The sequence below is a fragment of the Heterodontus francisci genome, chromosome 23 (assembly GCF_036365525.1).
Source record: "Heterodontus francisci isolate sHetFra1 chromosome 23, sHetFra1.hap1, whole genome shotgun sequence".
Taxonomy (NCBI): domain Eukaryota; kingdom Metazoa; phylum Chordata; class Chondrichthyes; order Heterodontiformes; family Heterodontidae; genus Heterodontus; species Heterodontus francisci.
This window is the reverse complement of record NC_090393.1, coordinates 4,680,839-4,707,836: the sequence shown is the minus strand read 5'-3', so window position 1 is coordinate 4,707,836 and position 26,998 is coordinate 4,680,839. Positions and strand designations below refer to the sequence as shown.

Here is a 26,998-nt window from a genome sequence, read left to right as displayed (position 1 = left end):
CTTGTTTTTATGTTTTGGCAGTTAACTGTCAGTCACCAAATACTGGTGCATTCGCCATGGCAATGCCTCTACCAATCAGTGTTCACTTGCCAACCAATCAGCACTCTCTTCTCATGCAGTATAAGTTATTGTTTTCCCTTACGTTGGTTATTCTTGTGGATTGTCCTGATGAGTGCAAGACGGAAAGCTTCAACAACATGTCTCTATTTTCAGCAATACTCAAGTTCTGTACTACTAAACGACTATTGGTAGGTTTTTAAGGAGCATCTTAAAATCTTAAAGGAGGAAAAATACGGAGAGGTTTAGGGAGGGAATTCCAGAATTTAGGGCCCAGGCAGCTGAAGGTACAGCCACAAATGGGGAAGTGATTATAATCGGGGATGGTTAAGAGGCCAGAACTGGAGGAGTGCAGATATCTTGGATGGTTGTAGGGGCTGGGGAAGTTACAAAGATAAGGAGGGGCGAGGTCATGGAGGGATTTGAAAACAAGGATGACAATATTAAAATCAAGGTGTTGCTGGACTGGCAGCCAATGTAGTTCATCGACCACAGGAGTGATGAATAAACGGGACTTGGTGCGAATTAGGTAATTATATGGCACTAAAATTAAGTTGTGCTACTTTGCATTCTGCAAGACCAGCGTCGCAATTAGAACAATTTGAGCAGTTCAGGATTCCTGCTCAACGTCAGGTATCTCACTGAACGCTGATCAAGCTAATTTATTTTTATTCTCTGTGTCGTGACTTGCATTGGAGGTTGAAATTGACCTGAAGATGCATGGAGCAGCTAATTAAAAAACTTGTGGGGGAATAAATAAAATGCTACAGAGCTGTGACCAGTGAAGCCGGTGATTAATGGACTATGGTTGAGAATTGTTGCTCTGGAGCATTTTCATTTACATCACCCAGGCAGTTAGACTATCAACTTCTATTTAATGGTTAAACTCAAATAACTGCTGGCTGTGCCTAGCACAGCATTTTCATTAAATCTGCTCCCATGCCATCACTTGAGAATGCTCCAGGTCTGGCGATTTCAAACCCTGTCTGTACTCCTGCCACCTTGAACTTTCAATCATCAAAACTGAGATTGATAGAATTTTTTTGAAAGCAAAATGCTGCAGATACTGGAAATCTGAAATAAAAACAGAAAATGCTGGAAATACACAGCAGGTCTGGCAGCATCATTACATTACACAGGATTACATAGAAAATACAGCACAGAAACAGGCTATTCGGCCCAACCAGTCCATTCTGACAATTAAGCTCCTCTCAAGCCTCCTCCTATCCTTCCTCAGCAACTCTATCAGCATAACCCTTTATTCCTTTCTCCCTCTAGCTTCCCTTTAAATACATTTATACTATTCACTTCAACCACTCCCTGTGGTAACAAGTTCCACATTCTCATCACTCTTTGGTAAAGACATTTCTTCTGAATTCCCTATTGGATTTCTTGCTGATTATTTTATATTGATATCCTCTAGTTTTGCTCTTCCCCACAAGTGGAAACATTCACTCTGTATCTGCTCTACCAAAACCTTTCATAATTTTAAAGACCTCGATTAGGTCAAAAGTGATCAATTTTTGTTGGGTAAAGGGTATCAGGGGATATGGAGCAAAGACCATGATCTAATAGAACAGCAGAACAGGCATGAGGAGCAGAATGGCCTTTTCCTGTTCCTATGTAATTAATATTGAGTAGAAAGGGACTCACATTCTTCTCTACAATGGAATTACCAGTGAATAATGGAATTTGGTGAATATTCACCTGCGTGTGTTACATTTCCTGATTTACTAAAACAAGAATATAACAAGCACTGACAATGCTCGTGAGAAATACAAACTCAATATGATTTTGACATAAATTATGTTGTTAAAATCACGCCAAGCAATTTAGTCATATAAATCTCTGTTGGTCTTTAATATATCACACAATCTCAACCAAGTCTGCATTCATTTGTTCAAAGCGTAATTATCACCGTAGGGCGACCTTGCACTGAGAAATCAGCACCGACTCAACATTCAAAATGGCACAGTCCAAACGAGATCCAATAAAATGCAACTCAGGAGTATTGAGGAACCCTGCAGTCCGAGTGAAAAGTTATTTAAAAGCAATATTGTCACAATGAATCCTGTGTTTGTGCCCAATATGCAATCAGTTCCTCTGCAAACAGGGACTGAGGTGAAATTTGAGAGGAACAAATGTAGGAAAGCTGACATTGTGCAAACAGTCAAGGCATCCACAGGGCTGTTCCCCTGCATCAAAGGATCCCTCAGCACCATTACTTTACAGACTTGATGTGGAAACAGTCACACTTGAAATGTGTGGGTGAAAACTATCAGATTATACAGTATGAAAGGAACAAACAGCTTTTGGGGTAGGAAAAATGGCCAAACACAGTTTGTCTCCTTTTTTAAAGATAAACTCTTTCAACTCTTATAGCGAGATACAGCAGTGAAGCAGGCCCTTCGGCCCACTGAGTCTGTGCTGACCATCAACCACCCATTTATACTAATCCTACATTAATCCCATATTTCCTACCACATCCCCACCTTCCCTCAATTCTCCTACCACCTACCTACACTAGGGGCAATTTACAATGGCCAATTTACCTATCAACCTGCAAGTCTTTGGCTGTGGGAGGAAACCGGAGCACCCGGCGGGAACTCACGCGGTCACAGGGAGAACTTGCAAACTCCACACAGGCAGTACCCAGAACTGAACCTGGGTCGCTGGAGCTGTGAGGCTGTGGTGCTAACCACTGCACCACTCATCATAGAATCTTACATCACAGAAGAAATCCATTCGGCCCATCGTGTCTATACCAGCTCTATCCAATTAATCCCTCTCCCTGCTGTTTCCCCATAGACCTGCAAACTTTTCCTTTTCAAGCATTTGTCCAATTCACCTTTCGCAGTTACTATTGAATCTGCCCCACTGCCCCTTCAGGCAGCGCATTCCAGGTCACAACAGCTCGCTGCCTAAAAAAAAAGTCTCTTCATGTCCCCTCTGGGTCTTTTGCCAATAATTTAACTCCGTGTCCTCTGGTGACCAACCCTCCTGTCAGTGGGAATAGCCTCTCTCCACCCACTCCATTCAAACCCTTCACAGGTACCAACTGCACCTTGATACTATACCCAAGCAGCCACCCCCACCCCTGTCTGTGATCCTACACAGAGAATGCCTGCAACAACAACAATTTGAATGTATAGAGCATCTTTAATGTAGTAAAACATCCCAAGGTGCTTCCCAGGAGCATTATCAGACAGAATTTAACACCGAGTCACATAAGAAGATATTAGGACAGATCACCAAAAGCTTGGTCAAAGAGGTAGATTTTAAGGAGCATCTTAAAGGACAGAGAGGTGGAGAGGTTTAGCAAGGGAATTCCAGAGCTCAGGGCCCACCAATGGTGGAGCAATTAAAATGGGGGATGGTCAAGAGGCCAGAATTGGAGGAGCACAGATACCTTGGCAGGTTGCAGGGACTGGAGGAGGTTACAGAGAAAGGGAGAGGTGAGGCCATGGAGGGATTTGGAAACAAGGATGAGAATTTTAAAAATAAGGCATTGCCATACCGGGAGCCAATGTAGGTCAGTGAGCACAGGGGTAATGGAAGGAACGGCACTGGATAAGAGTAGAGTTTTGGATGAGCTCAGGTTATGGTAAAATGTGAGAGGCTGGCCAGTGAGCATTGGAATAGTTGGGTCTACAGGTATCAAGCTATTCAGTTTCAAAGGGCATAAAAGCAAGGCCCAAATGTGCCCTCAACCAACTCAAGATTAGCTAATGCAGCTCGGGCATGGAATGAAGCCTCTTTAAGTAACTCATTCTTGGGATGTGGGCATTGCTAGCAAGGCTGAAACTTATCAGAAGGTCATGGGTTTAAGCCCCACTCGAGAGACCGAATCCTTGGTTGATACTCCACTCCCACTGCAGTACTGAGGGAGTGCTATCTTTGGATTAAACGGTAACTGAGGCCCGATTTGCCCTCTCAGATGGATGTAAAACATCCTATGGCACTATTTTGAAGAGTAGGGGAGTTCCCCCTGGTGTCCTGGCCAATATTTATCCCCAAGCAACATCACTAAACAGATTATCTGGTTGTTATCACATTGCTGTTTGTGGGAGCATGCTTTGTGTCATTGACTGTCATGTTTCCCTACAAGTGAGTTAGTTGGCAAAATAATACTTAATTGGTTGTAAAACACTTTGGTGAATCCTGAAGTTGTGAAAGGTGCTGTACACATGCAAGCATTTATTTCAAAAACACACACGTGGAGATATGCAAGACATTCCAGGAAAGACAAGAACAATTATAGATATGGTTAAGTTTACTGGGAAATGCAGAAAATAAATCTGAAGTGTAGAACATGTGAAAGACATTTGTGCACTGATAGAGCTAACATTGCTCCAAAGCCTTTCATTGTTCCTGTTCTCCTATACAACACTGCCATCTACCCTCTTCACTGCAATACAATGCAAGCTGCTGTTCTCAGAAACCTACTAATACTTTACCCAGCATTTTAGGCTTTTTTCAGGAAAAGGTAGATCGCTTATTTAAAAGAGATCTGTCTATGTTTTTAATTTTAAAAACTGGATGTTGAGAATTTCTGAGCAAGTCAAATAGAATCTGGGATGCGAAACAAACAGAAAGTCAGTTCTGATGAAAGGTCACGTACCTGAAACATTAACTCTGCTTCTCTCTCCACTGATGCTGCCAGACCTGTGGAGTATTTCCAGCATTTCTTGTTTTTAAGTCAGAAAGTCAGACTGGTTTCACACATTTTCCTTGGGGTAGATTTTCAACAAACATTATTTAGTAAAGACGCGAATCTAAAACAATTAAAGCAACAAGTTGTCATTGCGTTAATCAGATTGTCTTTGTAGAAAGATCCCTGCTTCTAATTGCTTTCTAGATTAAAAGTTGGACTATCAGATGTAGTTTTGTACAAGCTACCCCTCACTTCCATTATGGCTTTACAGCAGCAATGGTTACAGTAACTAGTGTCATGCGAAACTCTTTTTTTCCTCCTCGGATTAAAAAAAAGTGTGTGCCTTTAAGACTCTATTAAAAACAGTGTACCTTTAAGACAAGGAGAGAAGCTTTTGGTTTTCTGAGGCACAGGGTGCCAGCTGCATTTTGTTACCTAGGTAACAGCAGGAGAGAGGTCACATGGTATAATGTTTCCACTTAACTGTGTAAAAACTGGTCTGAACCAGTTTTAAGAGTCTCACCAGCGAAGCGTGCTATTGAAGAGAAGAGCTGTCTATTTATCTCAGCAAAAATTCGACAAGGAGCTACAGGCCAAGTTAATTGCCTCAGGAGGAAATTGCCCTTTAAAGAGACTGTTTGTATTGCTGTAGTAAAGATTCGACTGAAAGACTGTCAGTTTTAAAATTCAAGTTGACCTATTGCTGTGCTCATCATTGAAAGAACTGTTTGAGCCTGCTGCAGCCAAAGTGTTTTGAATGCCTATCTACCAAGAGACTATTTCATCAAATCCGCATGAAGACTTCGAGTGGCATTTGATTATTTTCACATTCGAATACCTCACCCATTAGGAATGTAAACCACGATGACTTACTTATTTAGTTATTCTCAAGAAACAGCTAATTTTTAAAAAACCTTATTTTTAAAAAAAAACTGGTGAACCGTAATTTTTGAATGAATGGGCTGAATTTTACCAGCCCCTCAACGCCACGAGATGGGCCCACCGCATTTTACCGGTGGCGGCAGGACCTCGTTGCGGCCCCCCTGCCGCATGGCAGCGGCACCACAATTAGCATATGGTAATGATTACTTACCGATGCTGATTATGCAGCCCGCCCCCTCTGCACCGACACTTCAGGATTTTTCATTGAACGGGTGGCCATCACGTGCCGTCCCTTTCACAATTTGAAAAGCTGGCGGGTCCTCGGAGGCAGACGATGTCGCCAGCCAAGGTAAGTTGTGTTATTCAGGGGCCTAACTCTGCATTCATAAAGGGAGGAAGGAGGGGAGGATATGCAGGGGTCTAACTCTGTATTCTGGAAGGTAGCCCCTGCGATTCCGCCCTCCGTAATGGTTGGCAGCTCTGTGCCATCGACTGCTTCTGGCATTGAAGGAACAATGACACTCGAGTCATCCTGTATGTGGGGAGAGTGCCAGAGACAGTAGGCGTGTGAAGCTTATATGTCTTGTGGGTCAATCTATGCAGCAGTTTCAATCTCTATGTGGTCATGCGGTGCCACTCTTAGTGGGAACTAAGACGAGCAATGTTATGCCATACCACACAGTTGCTGCACGAAAGCACCTGATGTTCCACTCAACATCAGTCTCTGCCCTGTCAGGAACCTTCGAAGCATTGAAGGAACCGAGATTGCAACTTGAAAATGGTTCAAGAGGATGGTTCACCCTATATTCATTGATGCGCTTCTTGAGAGGATCCATATGCACCACAGGCAAAACCAACACGCAGATGCAGCAAACATAGAGGCCCCCGGTCGTGAGCAGCAGCACCCAAGGAGAGCTCGCCATTACAGATCGCCACGCATCTACAGGTCCAACATGACATACCTACAGGTGTCAGAGGTGACTGCGGATGTGGAGAGAGGCGGTGACACATCTCTGTGCCCTGCTTCAGGATGACCTACAGCCCAGGGGCTTCGATGAACTTCCTATGCCTGTGGCCCTCAAACTGACAGCAGCTCTCAATTTTTACCCGTCTGCATCATTTCAGGGGCCCACCGGAGACTTATGTGGGGTCAAACAGTCAGCAGTGCACCCCTGCATCAGGGAGGTTACCGATGCCCTGTTCTGGAGGGCTGGTGATTATATCCACTTCACGACGGACCCTGGAAGCCAAGCCAAGAGGACGACCGGTTTCTGCCCCATTGCGGGATTGCCACAGGTACAAGGGGTCATAGACTGCACCCATGTGGCCATCAAGGCTCCCGCCAGGCGACCAGTTGAAAATGTAAACTGTAAGGGCTTCCACTCAATCAATGTGCAGCTCGTATGTGATCACTGGAAGCAATTCATGCAAATCTGTGCCCGCTTTCCAGGCAGCTGCCATGACGTTTTCATCCTGCGCCAGTCACAGTCGCCATTGCTGTTCAATGAACTGGCTCGGATGGAGGGGTGGCTTCTTGGAGACAAGGACTACCCCTTGCAGACATGGTTGCTGACAATGGTGAGACACCCCAGCACTGCTGCAGAAGAACGATACGCCAGTCACAGAGCTACACAAGCCACCATTGAGCAGGCGATCGGCATGCTGAAAATGTGATTCCGCTGCCTGGATAGATCGGGTGGTGACCTGCAGTACAGGCCGGAAAGGGTAGCTCACATTGTTGCTGTTTGCTGTGCTCTGCTCAACTACACAATCAATAGGGGGGAGGCCTTGCAGGATGAGGAGACATGAGCAGGACTCATCCTTGGGCAATGATGACACCGAGGTCTTACAGCAGGGAAGGCACATGGGAGGACAGAGAACATCCAGGCACTGCATGCAGTACAATCAGCAAGCTAAGGATGCACGGCAGCACCTCATTGCTCAAAGGCTCTCCATGCCATAGGAACCACCATGGGCTCTGCATTACCACACAGCACCCTCATTCACCTATTGTGCAGCAGTCCGCATCTGCAACATCTTTGCGTCCACCATTATTCACAGCAGAATACTGAGTCATTGTCCACATTCCTGCATCTGTGGAGATGCACATGAGTGATACTGGCATGGCAATGATGTTATTCCATACATTGGCAATTCTGGAAGGCCAATGCTGTAATGGGAGGAGCCATGATCAGTACATGCTGTCACACTTCATTCACACAGTAAAAGCAATGCAATGTTAGTGAAGACAAATTTGTTTCCGGCCTTTCTAGGGTGTTGTGTCACCCATGCAGACCCATCTGTGTCAGGATGTTTGCAGGAAATGCTTGCAGATTCTTCTATGTGGTGCCACTTCTGTGCTAGCAGCCTAACTGTAGGAAGGCTGCTGCGATGATAGCCCTTTGGCTGCAGATGACTTTGGCGGTCGTACCCTGTGCACATGAAGCCTAGAGGGCCCCGGCTAGCTGGGAGAGTGATCGTTCATCCCCTTCCGGCACTAGACCCTTTGATGCCGATAGCCCCATGGCTACTCACCTCCTCTGCCACCTCCAGCCAGACTGCCTTGTTCAGGCGGGAGAGTCTCTTCTTACCATCGCTGGTGAAAAGCACCTCCTGTTTTGCCCACAGAGCCTGGAGGAGAGTGAGCAGGGAGGCTTCACTATACTGCGGGGCCACCCTGGAGCACCCCTCTGCCATTCTCGGCTTTTGGTGTGGTCCTTTAAATGCAAAGGTGACTCCACCGTGTAACAGCTGTAATGTTTGGCTGCAAGGTTTGTTTTGCACCTGTTTGAAAACCAACGCAGCACTGGGGGTGGGGGCTGCGTAATCTGTGCTGCTGTCATGGGTTTTTCAACGATTACACTTGGACACATTTTTTTTTTTATTCATTCACGGGATGTGGGCATCGCTGGCCAGGCCAGCATTTATTGCCCATCCCTAATTGCCCTTGAGAAGGTGGTGGTGAGCTGCCTTCTTGAACCGCTGCAGTCCATGTGGGGTAGGTACACCCACAGTGCTGTTAGGAAGGCAGTTCCAGGATTTTGACCCAGCGACAGTGAAGGAACGGCGATATAGTTCCATGTCAGGGTGGTTGGAGGGGAACTTGCAGGTGGTGGTGTTCCCATGTATTTGCTGCCCTTGTCCTTCTAGTTGGTAGAGGTCGCGGGTTTGGAAGATGCTGTCGAAGGAGCCTTGGTGCATTGCTGCAGTGCATCTTGTAGATGGTACACACTGCTGCCACTGTGCGTCGGTGGTGGAGGGAGTGAATGTTTATGGATGGGGTGCCAATCAAGCGGGCCGCTTTGTCCTGGATGGTGTCGAGCTTCTTGAGTGTTGTTGGAGCTGCACCCATGCAGGCAAGTGGAGAGTATTCCATCACACTCCTGACTTGTGCCTTGTAGATGGTGGACAGGCTTTGGGGAGTCAGGAGGTGAGTTACTCGCCTCAGGATTCCTAGCCTCTGACCTGCTCTTGTAGCCACGGTATTTATATGGCTACTCCAGTTCAGTTTTCGGTCAATGGTAGCCCCTAGGATGTTGATAGTGGGGGATTCAGCGATGGTAATGCCGTTGAATGTCAAGGGGAGACGGTTAGATTCTCTTTTGTTGGAGATGGTCATTGCCTGGCACTTGTGTGGCGCGAATGTTACTTGCCACTTATCAGCCCAAGCCTGGATATTGTCCAGGTCTTGCTGCATTTGTACACGGACTGCTTCAGTATCTGAGGAGTTGCGAATGGTGCTGAACATTGTGCAATCATCAGCGAACATCCCCACTTCTGACCTTATGATTGAAGGAAGGTCATTGATGAAGCAGCTGAAGATGGTTGGGCCTAGGACACTACCCTGAGGTACTCCTGCAGTGATGTCCTGGAGCTCAGATGATTGACCTCCAACAACCACAACCATCTTCCTTTGCGCTAGGTATGACTCCAGCCAGCGGAGGGTTTTCCCCTTGATTCCCATTGACCTCAGTTTTGCTTGGGCTCCTTGATGCCATACTCAGTCAAATGCTGCCTTGATGTCAAGGACAGTCACTCTCACCTCACCTCTTGAGTTCAGCTCTTTTGTCCATGTTTGAACCAAGGCTGTAATGAGGTCAGGAGCTGAGTGGCCCTGGCGGAACCCAAACTGAGCATCACTGAGCAGGTTGTTGCTAAGCAAGTGCTGCTTGATGGCACTGTTGATGACACCTTCCATCACTACTGATGATTGAGAGTAGGCTGATGGGGCGGTAGTTGGCCGGTTTGGATTTGTCCTGCTTTTTGTGTAGAAGGACATACCTGGGCAATTTTCCACATTGCAGGGTAGATGCCAGTGTTGTAGCTGTACTGGAACAGCTTGGCTAGGAGTGCGGCAAGTTCTGGAGCACAGGTCTTACAGTACTATTGCTGGAATATTGTCAGGGCCCATAGCTTTTGCAGTATCCAGTGCCTTCAGTCGTTTCTTGATATCACGTGGAGTGAATCGAATTGGCTGAAGTCTGGCATCTGTAATGCTGGGGACTTCAGGAGGATGCCGAGATGGTTCATCAACTCGGCACTTCTGGCTGAAGATTGTTGCAAATGCTTCAGCCTTATCTTTCGCACTGATGTGCTGGGCTCCCCCATCATTGAGGATGGGGATATTTGTGGAGCCACCTCCTCCAATTAGTTGTTTAATTGTCCACCACCATTCACGGCTGGATGTGGCAGGACTGCAGAGCTTAGATCTGATCCGTTGGTTATGGGATCGCTTAGCTCTGTCTATCGCATGCTGCTTACGCAGTCTGGCATGCAAGTAGTCCTGGGTTGTAACTTCACCAGGTTGACACCTCATTTTGAGGTATGCCTGGTGCTGCTCCTGGCATGCCCTCCTGCACTCTTCATTGAACCAGGGTTGGTCTCCCGGCTTGATGGTAATGGTAGAGTGGGGGATATGCCGGGCCGTGAGGTTACAGATTGTGGTTGAGTACAATTCTGCTGCTGCTGATGGCCCACAGCGCCTCATGGATGCCCAGTTCTGCATTTCTGGATCCGTTCGAAATCTATCCCATTTAGTACAGTGATAGTGCCACACAACACGATGGACAGTATCCTCAATGTGAAGGCGGGACTTCGTCTCCACAAGGACTGTGTGGTGGTCACTCCTACCAATACTGTCATGGACAGATGCATCCGCGGCAGGCAGATTGGTGAGGACGAGGTCGAGTATGTTCTTCCCTCGTGTTGGTTCCCCCACCACCTGCCGCAGACCCAGTCTAGCAGCCATGTCCTTTAGACTTGGCCAGCTCGGTCAGTAGTGGTGCTACCGAGCCACTCATGGTGATGGACATTGAAGTCCCCCACCCAGAGTACATTTTGTGCCCTTGCCACCCTCAGTGCTTCCTCCAAGTGGTGTTCAACATGGAGGAGTACTGAGTCATCAGCTGAGGGAGGGCGGTAGGTGGTAATCAGTAGGAGGTTACCTTGCCCACCTGGTGCCATGAGACTTCATGAGGTCCAGAGTCGATGTTGAGGACTCCCAGGGCAACTCCCTCCCTACTGTATACCACTGTGCCACCACCTCTGCTGGGTCTGTCTTGCCGGTGGGACAGGACGTACCCGGGGATGGTGATGGCAGTGTCTGGGACATTGTCTGTAAGGTATGATTCCGTAAGTATGACTATGTCAGGCTGTTGCTTGACTAGTCTGTGGGACAGCTCTCCCAACTTTGGCACAAGCCCCCAGATGTTAGTAAGGAGGGTCGACAGGGCTGGATTTGCTGTTGTCGTTTCCGGTGCCTAGGTCGATGCCGGGTGGTCCGGTTTCATTCCTTTTATAGACTTCGTAGCGGTTAGGTACAACTGAGTGGCTTGCTAGGCCATTTCAGAGGGCATGTAAGAGTTAACCACATTGTTGTGGGTCTGGAGTCACATGTAGGCCAGACCAGGTAAGGACAGCAGATTTCCTTCCCTAAAGGACATTAGTGAACCAGATGGGTTTTTACAACAATCGACAATGGTTTCATGGCCATCATTAGACTGGCTTTTAAATCCAGATTTATTAATTGAATTCAAATTCCACCTTCTGCTGTGGTGGGATTCGAACCCATGTCCCCAGAGGAATACCCTGGGTCTCTGGGTTACTAGTCCAGTGATAATACCACTGTGCCACCGCCTACCCTGCTCACAAACACTTTGCTTTTGCAGCAGCTGATCATATTTATTGGTGTAATATTTGTAGTTGGCAATGCTGCTAGAATATGAACATATTTCTCTGTTTTTTTAACAAAGATGGTATAATTGCAGTTGCATGTATTTTCACATAACAGAAGAGAAGTGAATACAGATTCCAAATGCATATTAGTCTGCGGCTTTTCACACAGATGATTAGATACTCATAGTAGGTAATTATTCTTCAATTATGGCTTTATTTCTGTTATGTATTCGCCTTTTATGGTATATTTCAGTCTCACGTCCTGGAATGTGCAAAATTAAGATTATTCAACGCCTACAAGAAGGAATGTTACACTTGAGTGGGAGAAGAGGATCGCAACTTCACAGGACACTGGGACACAGCAGGATAAGTATGTGGCAGCAAAGCAGAAAGTGCTGGGAAACTCAGCAGGTCAGGCAGCATCTGTGGAGAGAGAAGCAGAGTTAACTTTCAGGTCTGTGTCCTTGGACAAGTTAACTCTGCTTCTCTCTCCACAGATGCTGCCTGGCCTGCTGGATTTCTGCAGCACTTTCTGCTTTGCTGCCAGATTGACAGCAGCCCCACTCTTCAGCAGTCAGGTAAGTATTTCTTTTACAGCTGTCAGGAAGCAGGTGCTGGGGCACTTAAAATAGGGCCCCAGCATCTGCTGCACAACTGTCAAAAACTCTGGGGATAGGTTGTCTACTGATATCCATGATAAGCCCACCGACTCCCACTTCTTCACACCCTATCTCCTGTAAGGACTCCATTCCATTCTCCCAGTTTCTCCATCTCCAACGCATCTGCTCTGATGATGCCACCTTCCATGACGGTGCTTCTGATATGACCTCCTTTTTCCTCAACCGAGGATTCCCCCCCACTGTTATTGACAGGGCCCTCAACCTTGTCCGGCCCATTTCCCGCACCTCTACCCTCACCCCTTCCCCTCCCTCCCAGAACCATGACAGGGTTCCCCTTGTCCTCACTTTCCACCCTATCAGCCTCCAGATCCAAAGGATCATCCTCCACCATTTCTGCCACCTCCAGCGTGATGCCACTACCAAACGCATCTTCCCCTCCCTTTCCGTCAGCATTCCGAAGGGATCATTCCCTCCGCGATACCCTGGTCCACTCCTCCATTACCCCCACCACCTCGTCCCCGTCCCATGGCACCTTACCCTGCAATCACAGGAGGTGTAATACCTGCCCATTTACCTCCTCTCTCCTCACTATCCCAGGCCCCAAACACTCCTTTCAGGTGAAGCAGCTATTTACTTGTACTTCTTTCAATGCAGTATACTGTATTCGCTGCTCACAATGTGGTCTCCTCTACATTGGGGAGACCAAACGCAGATTGGGTGACCGCTTTGTGGAACACCTCCGCTCAGTCCACAAGCAGAACCCTGAGCTTCCAGTTGCTTGCCATTTCAACACTCCCCCCTGCTCTCATGCTCACATCTCTATCCTGGGCTTGCTGCAGTGTTCCAGTGAACAACAATGCAAGCTCGAGGAACAGCATCTCATTTTCCGATTAGGCACACCACAGCCTGCCGGACTGAACATTGAGTTCAATAATTTCAGAGCATGACTGGCCCCCCATTTTACTTTTATTTTTAGTTATTTTTTCTTTTTTACACTTTTTACAATTTTTTTTCTTTTATTTCATTTCATTGTAGTTTGTTCAGTTTGCTTACTCACTTTTTTTCATGTTTGTACTTGCTGCTGTTCAATCTTCAGTTCGTTAACACCTTATCTGTATTAATGCTTTGTCTTTCAACACACTATTGACTTATTGTTTGCCTATTCTCCATGACCTCTTGGTCAGCTATGTGGCCTTGTCCAATCTACACCTTCTCCTTTGTTATCTCTTGCCCCACCCCCGGCTCACTTGCTTATAACCTTTGACATTTCTAATATTTGCTAGTTCCGAAGAAGGGTCACTGACCCAAAACGTTAACTCTGCTTCTCTTTCCACAGATGCTGCCAGACCTGCTGAGTGGTTCCAGCATTTCTTGTTTTTATTTCAGATTTCCAGCATCCGCAGTATTTTGCTTTTATGTCAAAAACTCCCTCCCTGCACCGAACATCCTGCCTCTCCCCACATAATATGGGGAGGGCGGCGCGTGGTGTCTCTGGAAATGAGCCCCCATGATTAGTTTCCTAATAAATAGTTAATTTGTTGTCGTCTAAAGATAACTGGTTTGGTCTGTTTTATTCTGGGGGTTATTAGTGTTTAATTTGGATGTTTTCCAGTTGGGTGGGAAAACTTTAATAATATGTTGCAACCTGTGGAGTGACAGGACTCAACTAACGGTGCATTGCTCCTGCCTCGGTCGTAACACTAGTTATGACTGAATTTGAAAGTGAGAGGCACTATCAGTGGGCATTTGACAGTTTAAATATTTTACTATTAGGTGACAAAGGGAAAACACAAGAAAAACTTACTTGCAGATCGATAAATGCAGAAATTTGTTAAGCCACAAGTGCCCCATGAGAAATTTGTTCCCAATGTAACCTCATCCCAAATCCCGAGATCCAGGGTCATTTCCATCACTCTTGCCTGAGTCAGAAGGTATGCAAAGTCTTGAGCACAGAAATCTAGAATAACACTCCAGCAGAATCTGAAGGAGTTCTGCCTTTCAGATGAGATGTTAAATGGAGGCCCCATCTGCCCTCTCAGATGGAGATAAAAGATCCTGCAGCCATTACTTTGAACAGTACTCATGTCTTGGCCAATATTTATCTCTTAAAGCAACCTCACAAAACATCACTACTGTTTGTGGGAACTTGCGGTGTACAGATTAGCCACTGTCTATCCTACATTCCAGGCTGTCCCAGAAATACTGCTGTAATGATTTGTATATGAATGCCAGTCTTTCCTTCTTGGCCCAACTGCTCATGCCACCCAAACATTTTTTAAATTCTTTCATGGGATGTGAGCATCACTGGCAAGGTCAGCATTTGTTGCCCATCCCTAATTGCCCTTGAGAAGGTGGTGGTGAGCCACCTTCTTGAACCGCTGCAGTCCACCTAGTGTAGGTATACCCACAGTGCTGTTAGGGAGCTCCAGGATTTTAACCCAGCGACAGTGAAGGCACGGTGATATAATTCCAAGTCAGGATAGTGTGTGACTTGAAGGGGAATTTGCAAGTGTTGGTGTTTCCACACATCTGCTTCCCTTGTCCTTCTAGATGGTACAGATCGAGGGCTTGGAAGGTGCTGCCGAAAAAGGCTTAGCAAGTTGCTGCAGTGCATCTCACATAAGGTAAGCTGCTGCCATTGTGCGCTGGTGGTAGATAGAGTGCCGATCAGGAGGGCTGCTTTGTACTGGGTGTCAAGCTTCTTGAGCACTCATCCAGGGAAGTGGAGAGTATCGCACCACACTCCTGACTTGTGCCTTGTAGATAGTGGACAGGCTCTGGGAAGTCAAGAGTTGAGTTACTTGCTGCAGAATTCCCAGCCTCTAACCTGCTGTTGTCCCAACGGTATCTTTCTGGTTGGTAACCCTTAGGATGCTGATGGTGGGGGAATTCAGCAATGATAATGCCATTGAATGTCAGAGGAAGATGGCTAGATTCACTTTAGTTAGAGATGGTCATTGTCTGGCACAAATACAAGATTAGTTCACCAACTTTTGATTTTCAGTCTGCTCAGTGAGGATTTATGTTGAAAATGTAAGATAAATTCACTTTAAAAAATTCAGTACCCAAGAACGTAAGAAATAAGAGTAGAACATATGGCCCATTGAGCATGCTCTACCATACAATACCTTAGGCTTTAACTCCACTTTCCCACCCATTCCCCATGGTCTGAATTTTACATTGGGCAGGAGACCCCACCCACCAGCCAAAAAGTTAGTGGTAAGCCCACCCAGGCCTGGGGAGCCAAGCCAGGATTTTTCACTCCCTCAGCCCTTAATTGGTCTTGGGCAGGACATCTTGAGGCAGAAAGTCCCACCTAATGGTGGCCACTACTGGGACTACACCCAGCCAACGGAAGCAAAAGACACACCGGAAGGCAGTTTGAGGCAGTGCTGGGGGCAAGTAGCCAGACCCTGGCGAGGCAAGACTTGGGTGTGGAGGTCGCTGTATTGTGCACCTTTGATGGTTGGGGCAGTCCTCTGTGGGGCACAGGGTGCCTAATTAGTGCCATGATGCCCAGTAGGCACAAAGGCTGCCTGGTTTTACTAGGTGGAATTCTTGGGGCCTTTGCCATCCAGCTGCCACACAGGTAAAACAGTGGTGGGGATGACGATTAATTCACTGTCCACTTAACAGCCTTGATTGTCCTGGGGCACATAGGCCATTTCTCACCACTCCCTGCCAGTCTAGATCTTATCCAGTAGTTATGTTTCAGCAACTCCTGCAACCACTACCCAAAGTTATCTTGTAACTTTCCTACATTATCTATAAAAAGCTAAAACAAGCCATGTCAGGACCAGAAGGGTTATTCCAAGAGAAATGGTTCATAAAGCAGTTAGATTGTAACATGGCACAACTCCATTATAACATTGCAAGACCCTCTGGACAGTTATGAGTGTTTTGTACTGAATTTGTATTGAATTTTGTGAACACCAACTTATATAAAACACTCGCACTGAAGTGTGTGAACTAGTGTCCCACTCACTGGGAACATTATTTATTTTCAGGTTCTATTAATATTTTATCACTTGAAAGAAAGAACAGTCAGTTCTTCCCAAAACAAAAACAAAAAAAAAAAACTTGAAAAGGCATTGTCGTCCCTGCAGTTACATTGCAAGCATCACAAGGGTACAAGCTACCAGATGTCTCATTTAAAAAGAAACAGCAGCTAGAGCATGACACGTTATGAATTCATTTAAGTTATGTAATTTTCACAGCCACCGAGCAGAGGGATTCAGGATTTCTTAACTCCTTACCCAACGGTGGACTAACTACTAGTAAAAACAATGAATTTTGAAAGGAATGCTCAGTACTTTAATGTCACAATTCAGCCATTTGGAATACAACTTTATTAAGATCACAACTTTATGATCTAAACAAAAAAAGTTAACAAAAAGGTAGGAATGACTAACATACAACTCGAAATGATGTATATGGTGATTCTACCTGTATCATAAATTAAATTATGCATACACTCAAATGTTGCAGTCTATCAATACAGTTTTAGTATCAAGTACACAGGTCCAAGTGTGAAGGAAATTGTCATACTGCACACCATTCACTCCCAATTACAACTCCTTTAGGCCCCTAAAGATTATAAGCAGTTAAGTTCTGTTCAGCTAATTAACTGGCAAACACGCTGCATCACAGGACAGCTGCCTATAAAACTAGGCTGCTGGTGCTTGACTCCAGCTATTAGTTCACAGGTCATCATCTTCATCTGGCAATGCAGTGCCTTGAGCAACCTAGGATATTTAAAATAAAAAAGTACATAAGTTGGTTTGTATTTTTTTTTTTTTTAAAGTTTCATTTCACCAGATAGGTAGCATTTAGTTTGTTGGAAGAGGGGGTGGGGGGGGGGGGGGGGGGGGGGGGGGAAGAAGAATTGGAAGGAATAGAAGTAAAGAGTGAAGTCAGTGACATGCACTCTAGCCAGCAATACAGCTACATTAGCAAATGTCTTCTGGAACACAAGGGTGCAAGGACAAACCGTAGCACTATTTTACATGCAAAATGCATTAAGTCACATTTCCTCTTGATTTTTGAATGCAGTTAACTTGCCGTCGCAAACAGTTTACAGGTAGCAATTTAAAACCAAAATTTTCCTATCCACATTGTAAATTTACAAAGTGCAGAATTACTGCTGTGCACGAAGTAACAATCTAAATATTCTAAAAACATATTTAATAAGAGCCTCGAAAGTCAGCAAAACCACTTATCCCCATTTCAACTCCATAGCTGCTAACTATACCTAGAGTACAAAGATATTTACAGCTAAATTACTCAAATTTTATAGGACAGGTGATGCTTGGATATAAAGCAACATTAGTCACAACCTTATGTGGTATACAGTATCAAATGGAAGTCAAGTTTCAGAATTTTTACTGGGCAAATTTAAAATGTCCTGTCCATGAGGATTTTAAGTACATCTCAAAAATGCACCAATACTGTTATCAGTAAATTTATCTCCTCCAGAAGCAGTTGCATTGTCTACATTTAAACAAGACTGCTGTTAACTGGTAAATTTTAACCAAACTGGTGCTATTACGACTGCAGAATGCCACATACAGTTGCAAGTCAATCCATTGAAATTTCAAGCTACTGCAGTTAAAGTGTGTCACTACGATTACATTAGAGATGGATAGAGGCACACTAAAGACATGAGTTTCAGAATCTTGAGGTAGCAATTATCTTAGATTTATCAAATTATTAAAAAGGAAGCAATAACAGTGATTAGTTTCTACTATTAAACATGTAGACAGCTGAAATACCAGACAGAACAGATCTATTTGTCATCATGAAACTACATTCAATGTAAAATAGATAAGGTAGGGATAAATTCCATGCCGCTATTAAATGCCTGGCAGTCAAGATGATGTGCTGAAAGGGCAGCAGAGGACTCAGCATATTTCTGCATCCATATATTCAAGTCTCTCATCCACCTCAATTACAAAACATTCAACTAAAACAAGAAAACAGAACTCATGCACTGGACACAGAACTAAAGGATTCAGGTGGGAATATCGAATCCCATGCTCAAGTCAACACAAAATGATTATTAAAAAGGTAAAAGTACTTGGTTTTCAATATCCCCTGCAATTTAATCCAGCATTATTCTAATAAATATACCTTCAGGTCCTCCTCATACTGTGCTGCTAATGCAGGGTCCATCTGAACCTCTGGTGGTGCCAAAGCTGGCATAGCAACAAACTCCAAATTGGGATCTCCAATGAGTTTCCTGGCAAGCCACAGAAATGGCTTCTCGAAGTTGTAGTTGCTTTTGGCAGAAATGTCATAGTACTACAAGGAGAGAGAGATATTAGTGAGCATACATAGCTGTAAAAGCTAACATTTCCACAGTATTGGAGTTCAAGCACTTGTGCCCACGAATGTCTCAATATAAAAAAGGGCTAATCCAGACTACATCATTCCATTGACAAACTTCATTGATTCAGTGAGAACAAGTTCCAGATATTTGGAGTAGAAAATTAGGATTTAGAAATTCTACAGTGTGCTTAAAAAGTGTGGAAATGAGTATTCAGAACATGGAATACAACTTAATATTTAAAGATAGCTATTTTCCAATTTATTAATTCAAAGTGCTTAAAACAGCTTATAAACAATTTCCAACATGAGCAAGAATGCTTGTCCAAGCAAAAAAGCCACACCTTTCATCAGGGTGAACAGTAATTTCACTGCAGTCCTCTGCAAGCAGTTTTATTTCAGCATTACTGCAAAATGAAAGTTTCCAGAGCTGTTTCAGCCTTGGAGCCCATACTGGATACATTTGAAATCTAAGACAACTTTCCTTAATGCTACAGAATCGCAAGTGAATCTGCTACTGCTGGTGAAAGGCAACACCAATTGCAGAGTTAACAAAACACTACCACTTTAATCTGCCAAACTGTTTTTTTAGTCTTAGGGTTTGATTTTGAATAATTTCACCTGCTTTCTTCTTTCCAAGAAATGCATTTCACATACCTCCTGCCCCATTCTAATCCAACTTTAAGGAAACATTGATCAAATGCACTGTACTGAGAAGCCTTTGATTTTGCAGTCAGTTTACCGTACACAAGTCCATACTGTACAAAATGGCTGAGTGCAACTATTTCAAAGCTGAAAATAGAATTGAATGAAATGTTGCCAGCTTTTCATCAAAAAAGGTCTTCAATTGAAGATCGGAGAAAGTGCACACACTTCAATTTCTGGTTTGAGAGTCCTCACATCTTTGTTGGGAACTGGTCCTTCTTTAGTAAAGCTGCAACTGAATCATAGGGCAAATTCCCACCCCCATTACAGCCAAAGGTCAGGACAAATTGCTATGGCTCCCACCACTTGGTTTCAAATGTAATGACCAAGTATCTGGCCAAACTCTGCTGCTTCCAGCCCACATACGGTTTTCCTATAATCAGGTGGCCTTCCCTTACACAGGAAACCCAAGTTCACATGCAATGTCTGAAAGGCTAGTTTCTTAAAAGTTGGCTGAATAGATTCATTCTGTTCTAAGGAAACTAATCTGATACAGAATGGCCAATTTTGAAACCACTTTGACACAACTTAACTGGATAGTGCAGTAGTGTGAATATTGTTTCCTACACTTTTCTCAACCCACATTTGCAATTAGTAAACCAATAGGTAGTGTCTTTGGCATAGTTTCCAAATTGCAGCCCCAAACTTCACAGGACCCCATCTGTCAGATTCTGCATTTACTGTCTTCCCAGCACACTGTTCAAGGATTTTCTCAATAAATGAAATTTACAATTTTTCCCAGTGAAGTCAGGATAGTTGGTCCAGAAGACTTAATATCTGCAAAGAATCCCCACAAAGTTTGAGAATGAGTGATTTAGGAACAAACTGAAGTGAGGACTGAAACAGCATATCTCCACTGAAGGAGTATTTTCTTTTTAAAAAGATGCATTTCAGATAGCTAAATGGATGGGCAGGATGTTGGGAAAAAACATTAGCCTACTTTTCTTCCAGTGCCAACATCCACTGAATTGAGCATGTGCATGGAACAATTAGTTTAAAAACTTCCACACATATAAAGTGATATTTACAAAAGCCATACCTGAAGATTTTTCTTCCTATGGAAGACAATGGATTTTGCCTTCACTTTTCTGTCTTTAATATCAACTTTGTTGCCACACAACACAATGGGGATGTTTTCACACACTCTCACCAAGTCTCTATGCCAGTTAGGCACATTCTTGTATGTCACTCGTGAAGTTACATCAAACATAATAATGGCACATTGAGCTGTTAAAAGAAAGAAGTTGTAAGAGCACAAGACATACATTACTGCATACAAAATGTTCCATGTCAAAAGTTGCAACACTCAACTCTTACCTTGAATGTAATAACCATCGCGGAGACCGCCAAATTTCTCCTGACCAGCTGTATCCCACACGTTAAATCTGATGGCACCTCTGTTAGTATGGAACACTAGTGGGTGAACTTCAACACCCAATGTTGCTGTGAGGGAGGGGAAATTCACAAGTTATACACTGGGAATGCAAAATTGAGCCTAAATACTCAGTTTTTTGATGAAGTAACAGGATTGATGAGAGTAGAGCAGTTGATGCACATACGGACTTTCAAATGGTGTTTTAAGTAGGTAATAGACTGGCTCTCAAAATTAAAACTCATGGGATTAAAGAGGAAGTAGTCACATGGATAAGAAATCAACAATGGAAAAGAAAGCAGAGTGTAGTGAAGAGTTCATTTTGACTGGAGGGAAGTGGACTTGGGTTTATAGATCATTTCTAAGTTTGCAGATAACAAAACTCTAAGAACAGTAACAGACTTCAGAATGTTTGGTGTAATGGGCAGATTTAATGCAGAGAAGTATAAAGTGATTCATTTTGATAAAAATGAAGCAATGCAAACTAAATGACATTCTTATAAAGGGTGCAGGTACTCAAGTCTGAGGTGGCAGGACTGGTTGAGAAAGCTATTAAATAGGCTTTGGGATCCATGGCATTAGAGAGAGCCAGAGTACAAAAAGTTATACTAAACCTTTATAAAAGGCTGGTTAAGCCCTAGCTAAAGTATGTGCCCAATTCAGGACACCACACTAAAAACACAAAGGCTTTAAGAGATTTCCTGGAATTGTACCAAGAATGAAGGACTTCTATTACATGGAGAAATTAGAGAACCGAAAGTTGCTCTTCTTAAAGCAGAGATGATTATGGGGAGATTTAATACCATTGCTCAACAAGGGGTTTGATAAGAGTAAATAAGAAATGGTTTCCAGTGACAGAGGTGTCAGTAACCAGAGGACACAGATTTAAGGTGTTTGGCAAAGAACAGAGACCACAAGGTAATTTAAAAAAAAACAAGAGGTGTGGTAATCAGGAACACACTGCCCGAAATAGTGGTAGAAGCAGACTTAACATTCAAAAGGGAATGGATAAATACTTGAAGGGGGAAAGATTTAGATGACTGAGGGCAGGGCAGCAGGATTAATTTGATAGCTCCTTCAAAAAACTGGCATAGACATGAGCTAAATAATCTCCTTTGTGCTGTATCATTCTATTTATATACATACCTACATACTTCTTTTCAAATTCACCAGTTAAGTGACGTTTCACAAAAGTCGTTTTACCAGTACCACCATCTCCAACAAGCACAAGCTAGAATGAAGCAAATGATATTTGTTATAGTTACAATCCAAAGCTACAAGTATTTGGGTCCTATGTTCAAATGCATCACAAAAATCAAAGCATGTTTATTCAAAATCAGAGGATATTCTGGAAGGATATGCTGATGAATGCATGTTTGGAGGTTTACCTTTTTGCTCGCTAGCATCTAGGTGGGTTTTGATTGGGTTGTTTAATTTTGTGAATTATCACTGTTAGGTGGGATAAAGCATCTCCAACAGTGCCCAAGCTACATTAGGCTTAACAGGATTGAGAACAAGCGGGAACAGATTTAAAGTATTTGGCAAGAGAAGCAAAAGTGACAAGAGGAAATACCTTTTTGCACAGCATGTGTTTAAGGTCTGGAATGCACTACCTGAGAACGTGTTGGAGACAGGTTCAACTGAAGCATTCAAAAGGGAGTTAAACTGTTATATGAAAAGGAAGAATGTGTAGGATCATGGGGAGAAGGCAAGGGAATAGAACTGAGTTAATTGCTCTTGGGGAGCTGGTGCAGACTCAATGGGCCAAATGGCCTCCTTCTGCACCGTAACAATTCTGTGATTCTGTAATGTAATAACCAGTCACTGGCCATAAACTATTTTAGAATTAGAAATTTTGGAATCAGTACTTTTCTCAGCATCAGCACCACAATCCAGAGTGGCCAGGACAGTGTCTCCACCACAAAATATTTCAGAACATTAATAACTGTGAAAATCCCCCACAGACTCAAATGCACAGTATAGAATTAGTTAATTTTCATAAAAGTTAACAACGGCATAAGTCAGCATTTCAGCTATATCAAAACTAGCCTCAGCTGAGCATGAAAATACCCAGGGTTTCTGCACATCACCAAGCAACAGGGTTGCCAAGCCTCCAGATTTGTCCTGGAATCCCCAGAGACTAAAGTTTAATCCTTGACTATTGCTCCAAGAACTTCTAGAGAATAATCACAGGGGCCTCAAGTTGATTTCCCACACGCCCCAACCCCCAATATCTCAGGCAGCGTCAATCCTACTAAGCATTCTGCATTCAAACTGCAAAATCAAATACAGATCCAATACCCAAAATCCAGCTGCCCGAAAACCAGACAGTTTGAAAATAGTGAAAACCCATTTTGCTCAGATACATTCTTTAAAACTTCAGTCTGTAAAGGAAATTTATGAAGTTGAACTAAAGACTAAAGCTAAAATGATTTCATAGCCAGCACATTACAGTAAAGTCTCCAGATTATGCCAAGGCTGTATAACATATTGGTCAGACATCTACCAGAGCACTGGGCGTGGTTCTGGTTAACACTTCAAAAAAGGGATGTCCGTGCATTGGAGGAGCAAGCAGCAACTAGGATGATCCAAAATACAAAAGGGAATGAATGGAGACAAGATTAGAGGAGTTTAATCCTGACAATCCAGTGTCCAAAATCCTGGATCCGGCAGTCTCGGTACAGAGGGTGTGGGATTTTGGGCATTAGATCCATTGCGACTTGGCCACAATAACGAGGGACTGCTGGAAACAGGACAAATCCCCTTTAATTGGGGAAAAGGTTCAAAATAGGTGACTAGGCAAACATTAACAGCATAAAAATGCTTACAATTGTGTACTGTACCATAGCTTTTGCTCACCATATACCAGTCTTTTGTATGCAACAGGTGGTTCTTGGAATTGTTTAAGCGTCATATTAAATCAGCCTTGCCTTCCCTTGTTCTACTACTTGCCGCTTTAGTAGCTGATTAAAAGCATTCCATACAAACCACTGTTGCAGTTAAACGTAGCTCTGCACAGGGTTTAGACTGGTGAGCCTGAGTCAGAATCAGACCTGATGAGCTGTATTGGCGTTCCATAAAACACACACCAAGCAACATGCAGTAGTAACTGTACTCTGGTGTCTACAGAACAGCAAATTCTTTGCTCAAAAATGTTGCCAGCATGCCAAATACACTCCCATCCACAGTGCAAGCTTTGCCTAGAAAGCATCCAAATATGTATATTGATGAGAACACAGCTGAAAACAGATTGAGAATGGTGACATCGTGACATTACTTGCAATGAAGCAGAAGCCAAAAGTTCCAGCCACATCCAGCATTTGTCAAGCAAGTTGAAGTGTCAAAACTGCATGGTTAGACCAAAACACCCCATGCCGATTAAAACTTAGCATTAACTGTCATGCAAGTTTATGGTTTTTATTTAAAGGATCAAAGCCAAACAGTATTGACCATAAAGTCAGAAATGGACACAGTTTACACTGTAGGTTCTATGTAATTCTATAACTGCAGGTGTAGCATGCAGAAGTGGAATTCTGAAATACAAGTATTTGCCTTCATTCCACCACCAGATTCTTACCTTGAACTGAACTTGAGGTTCTCCTTGATCACCCATAGTTTTTGTTTAAACCTTTTAACAGAAGACTACAATTAGGCACAAGTCACCATAATGCTGCATTTTAATTAAGCATTTATGTAATTATATCTGATCAAAACTTGTAACAAAGAAAAAAGTCTCACCTTCATTCCTAGTACATTCTACAAATGTAGAGGTAAAAAGATAAGCCATAACAAAGCCAAAAAACTTAAGAGTAGGCCATTCGGCCCCTCGAGCCTGCTTCACCATTCAATACGATGATTGTTCATCTGGTTGCAGCAAGTCCACTTTCCAGCCTGCCCCTCATAACCCTTGACGATCAAGCGTCTGTCTAACTCAACCTTGAATATATTCAAATGACCCAGCCTCCACTCCTCTACGAGGCAGAGAATTCCAAAGATTAACCAACGTCAGAAGAAATTCATTTTCATCTCCACCTTAAAAGGGAGACCCCATATTTTGAAACTGTGCCCCAGTTCAAGATTCCCCGAGAGGAATCATCCTCTCAATCTACCCTGTCAAGTCCCCTCAGAATCTTTTGTTTCAGTAAGATTACCTCATTCATCTAAACTCCAATGAGTATAGACTCAACTTTTCCTAAGATAACCCCTTCATGCCAGTAATCAATCTCACCTTTGAAACAATTAAAAACAGCAAAGTACTAGAAGTCTGAAATGTCATATCCAAAAGGTTAACCACTTTTTTTCCAGTTATCATCAATCCAAGAGGTTAAACAGAAAACCTTGCAAATTGGTCACATTTAACACCCCCCCCAAAAAAAATAGCAGCTCAAAAATTGATAAAATGCAATAGGAAAACATATGAATTAGGAGGAGTAGGCCACTCAGCCCCTCGAGCCTGCTCCACTATTAAATAAGTTCATGGCTGAACAGATTACTTCACATTTCCACCTACCAACCCAATAACTCACCACCCCCTTCCTCATCAAGAATCTATCTACCTGTCTTTGAATATTCAAAGCCTCTGCTTCTACTGCCTTTTGAGGGAGAATTCCAGATACTCAAAACACAAAAAAAAATTCACATCTGTCTTAAATGGGCAACCCCTCATTTTAAAGGGTGGGCCCGAGTTCGAGATTCTCCCACAAAGGGAAACATCCTTTCCATATCCACCCTGTCAAGACCCCTCAGGATCTTATATGTTTCAATCAAGTCACCTCTTACTCTTATAAATCCCACATTGTAGAAAAAGAAATGCCCATGTGGGTTAACAAAGAGTTTGAACCAGCAAGAGAAAACTCCAAGTGACATTTCAAATAAATAAAGTGGAAGGTAACACCAGCACAATGAATTGCCCTCCGGCTCCAAGGACCGTTAGAGGAGAGACGGGCAGTCATCGCACCCGAGTCCGGTGGCGATCACACAGTAGAGCCCGGGCTCTAACTCAGAGAGGAAAGAAAATCATCCCATCCCACCCCACCACCAACCGTGCGGGGAGGGAGAGGCCCGGGAAAGCGGGATGGGGTGGTGGGTAGGCAGCTATGGCGGGGGGGGGGGGGGGGAGGGAAAGAGAGATTGCAAAGGCCCTGCGAAGGGAGACCCGAGTCCGGGATGGAGTGTGGGGACCCCATGGGGAGGGGGAGGCCTCAGGCCCGGAGAATGGGGAGGGGGAGGCCTCAGGCCCGGAGAATGGGGAGGGGGAGGCCTCAGGCCCGGAGAGCGGGAAATGGCGCCGCGGCCTCAGCAACCGCCGAGAGCGGGAAATGGAATCACGCTCCAACCGCCGGCGGGAAGCGGCCCAGCCCCCGGGGTTTCGGTACTCGGTACCTCACGGCGTGTGCGGGATAGGGGGGGTGCTCCCGGTCCCGGGGGGGGGGGGTGAAGAGGGGGCTCCTGGAAAGCTCTCCCCCTCCTCCCTCAGACTCTCACCTTCCAGAAGGCTCTCTCACTCAAAATGGACGCTCGAGCTTCAAATAGCCTGCTCACGGCACCACGAGACCACCAGCTCGGCGCGCGCCCGCGGACAGCGGGACGTGACACGTGCGCGTGACCAGCGGGCGCGAGCGCGGTGTGCGGGGAGAAGGGGGCGTGCGCGTGCACAGGGACGCAAGAGAACGAGGGCGCATGCGTGCAATCGGGAGTATGGAAGGGGGCGGGGTCTGGAGAGGAACAACAGTGAGCATGCGCTTGATGGGGCGGGGGCGGGTGCGGGAGAAGAGAGCATGCGCACAGCGGCACCTCGGGCACATGTTGCTAGTGGTGGCTCCTGGGCAGAGAGCGGAAAGGTTGTGTTGCAGCCCAGTCCTGCACAATGAAGTCCACTGAAGTTACACAGAGTTAAAGAGGGACTGTACTTCATCCCATCTCACTAACATGCCACTGCAGTTTGCATACTGATAGAATTTGTTACGTTTTATCTACTGCAGAATGCTGCGGTAAAGAGGGATTTGGGTTTCCCACATGAATCACAAAAAGTCAGCATGCAGGCACAGCAGGTAATTTGGAAGGCAAATAGAATGTTAGCCTTTATTGCAAGGGGTATGGAGTATAAAAATAGGGAAGTCTTGCTACCGTGGTTGAGACCACACCTATGTTTACAATTGGGGGAAGGGTAGATATGATGCTGTCAGGCAGGAACTGAGGAGCATAAGTTGG

The 26,998-nt window shown here is 44.5% G+C and overlaps 1 protein-coding gene across 1 annotated transcript; it reads right to left on the bottom strand.

The window, feature by feature from the left end:
* Positions 1-16,678: 16,678 nt before the first annotated feature.
* On the bottom strand, positions 16,679-26,374 carry ran (RAN, member RAS oncogene family). Its single transcript, XM_068054585.1, has 7 exons — positions 26,273-26,374; positions 24,366-24,416; positions 21,935-22,019; positions 20,734-20,859; positions 20,456-20,643; positions 18,517-18,687; positions 16,679-17,132 (listed from the first exon to the last, which is right to left on the bottom strand). Exons 2-7 carry the CDS (start codon positions 24,399-24,401, stop codon positions 17,088-17,090), a joined length of 651 nt encoding a protein of 216 aa, XP_067910686.1. The 5' UTR covers positions 24,402-24,416; positions 26,273-26,374; the 3' UTR covers positions 16,679-17,087.
* Between the last annotated feature and the right edge of the window lie 624 nt (positions 26,375-26,998).

Coding starts and splice junctions, on each gene's coding strand:
- ran (XM_068054585.1), bottom strand. CDS start 24,401: ATGGGTGATCAAGGAGAACCTCAAGTTCAGTTCAAG. Junction 22,020..24,365: donor AACCTCAAGTTCAGTTCAAG/GTAAGAATCTGG, acceptor GCTTCATTCTAG/CTTGTGCTTGTTGGAGATGG. Junction 17,133..18,516: donor AGTATGAGGAGGACCTGAAG/GTATATTTATTA, acceptor TAAATATCCTAG/GTTGCTCAAGGCACTGCATT.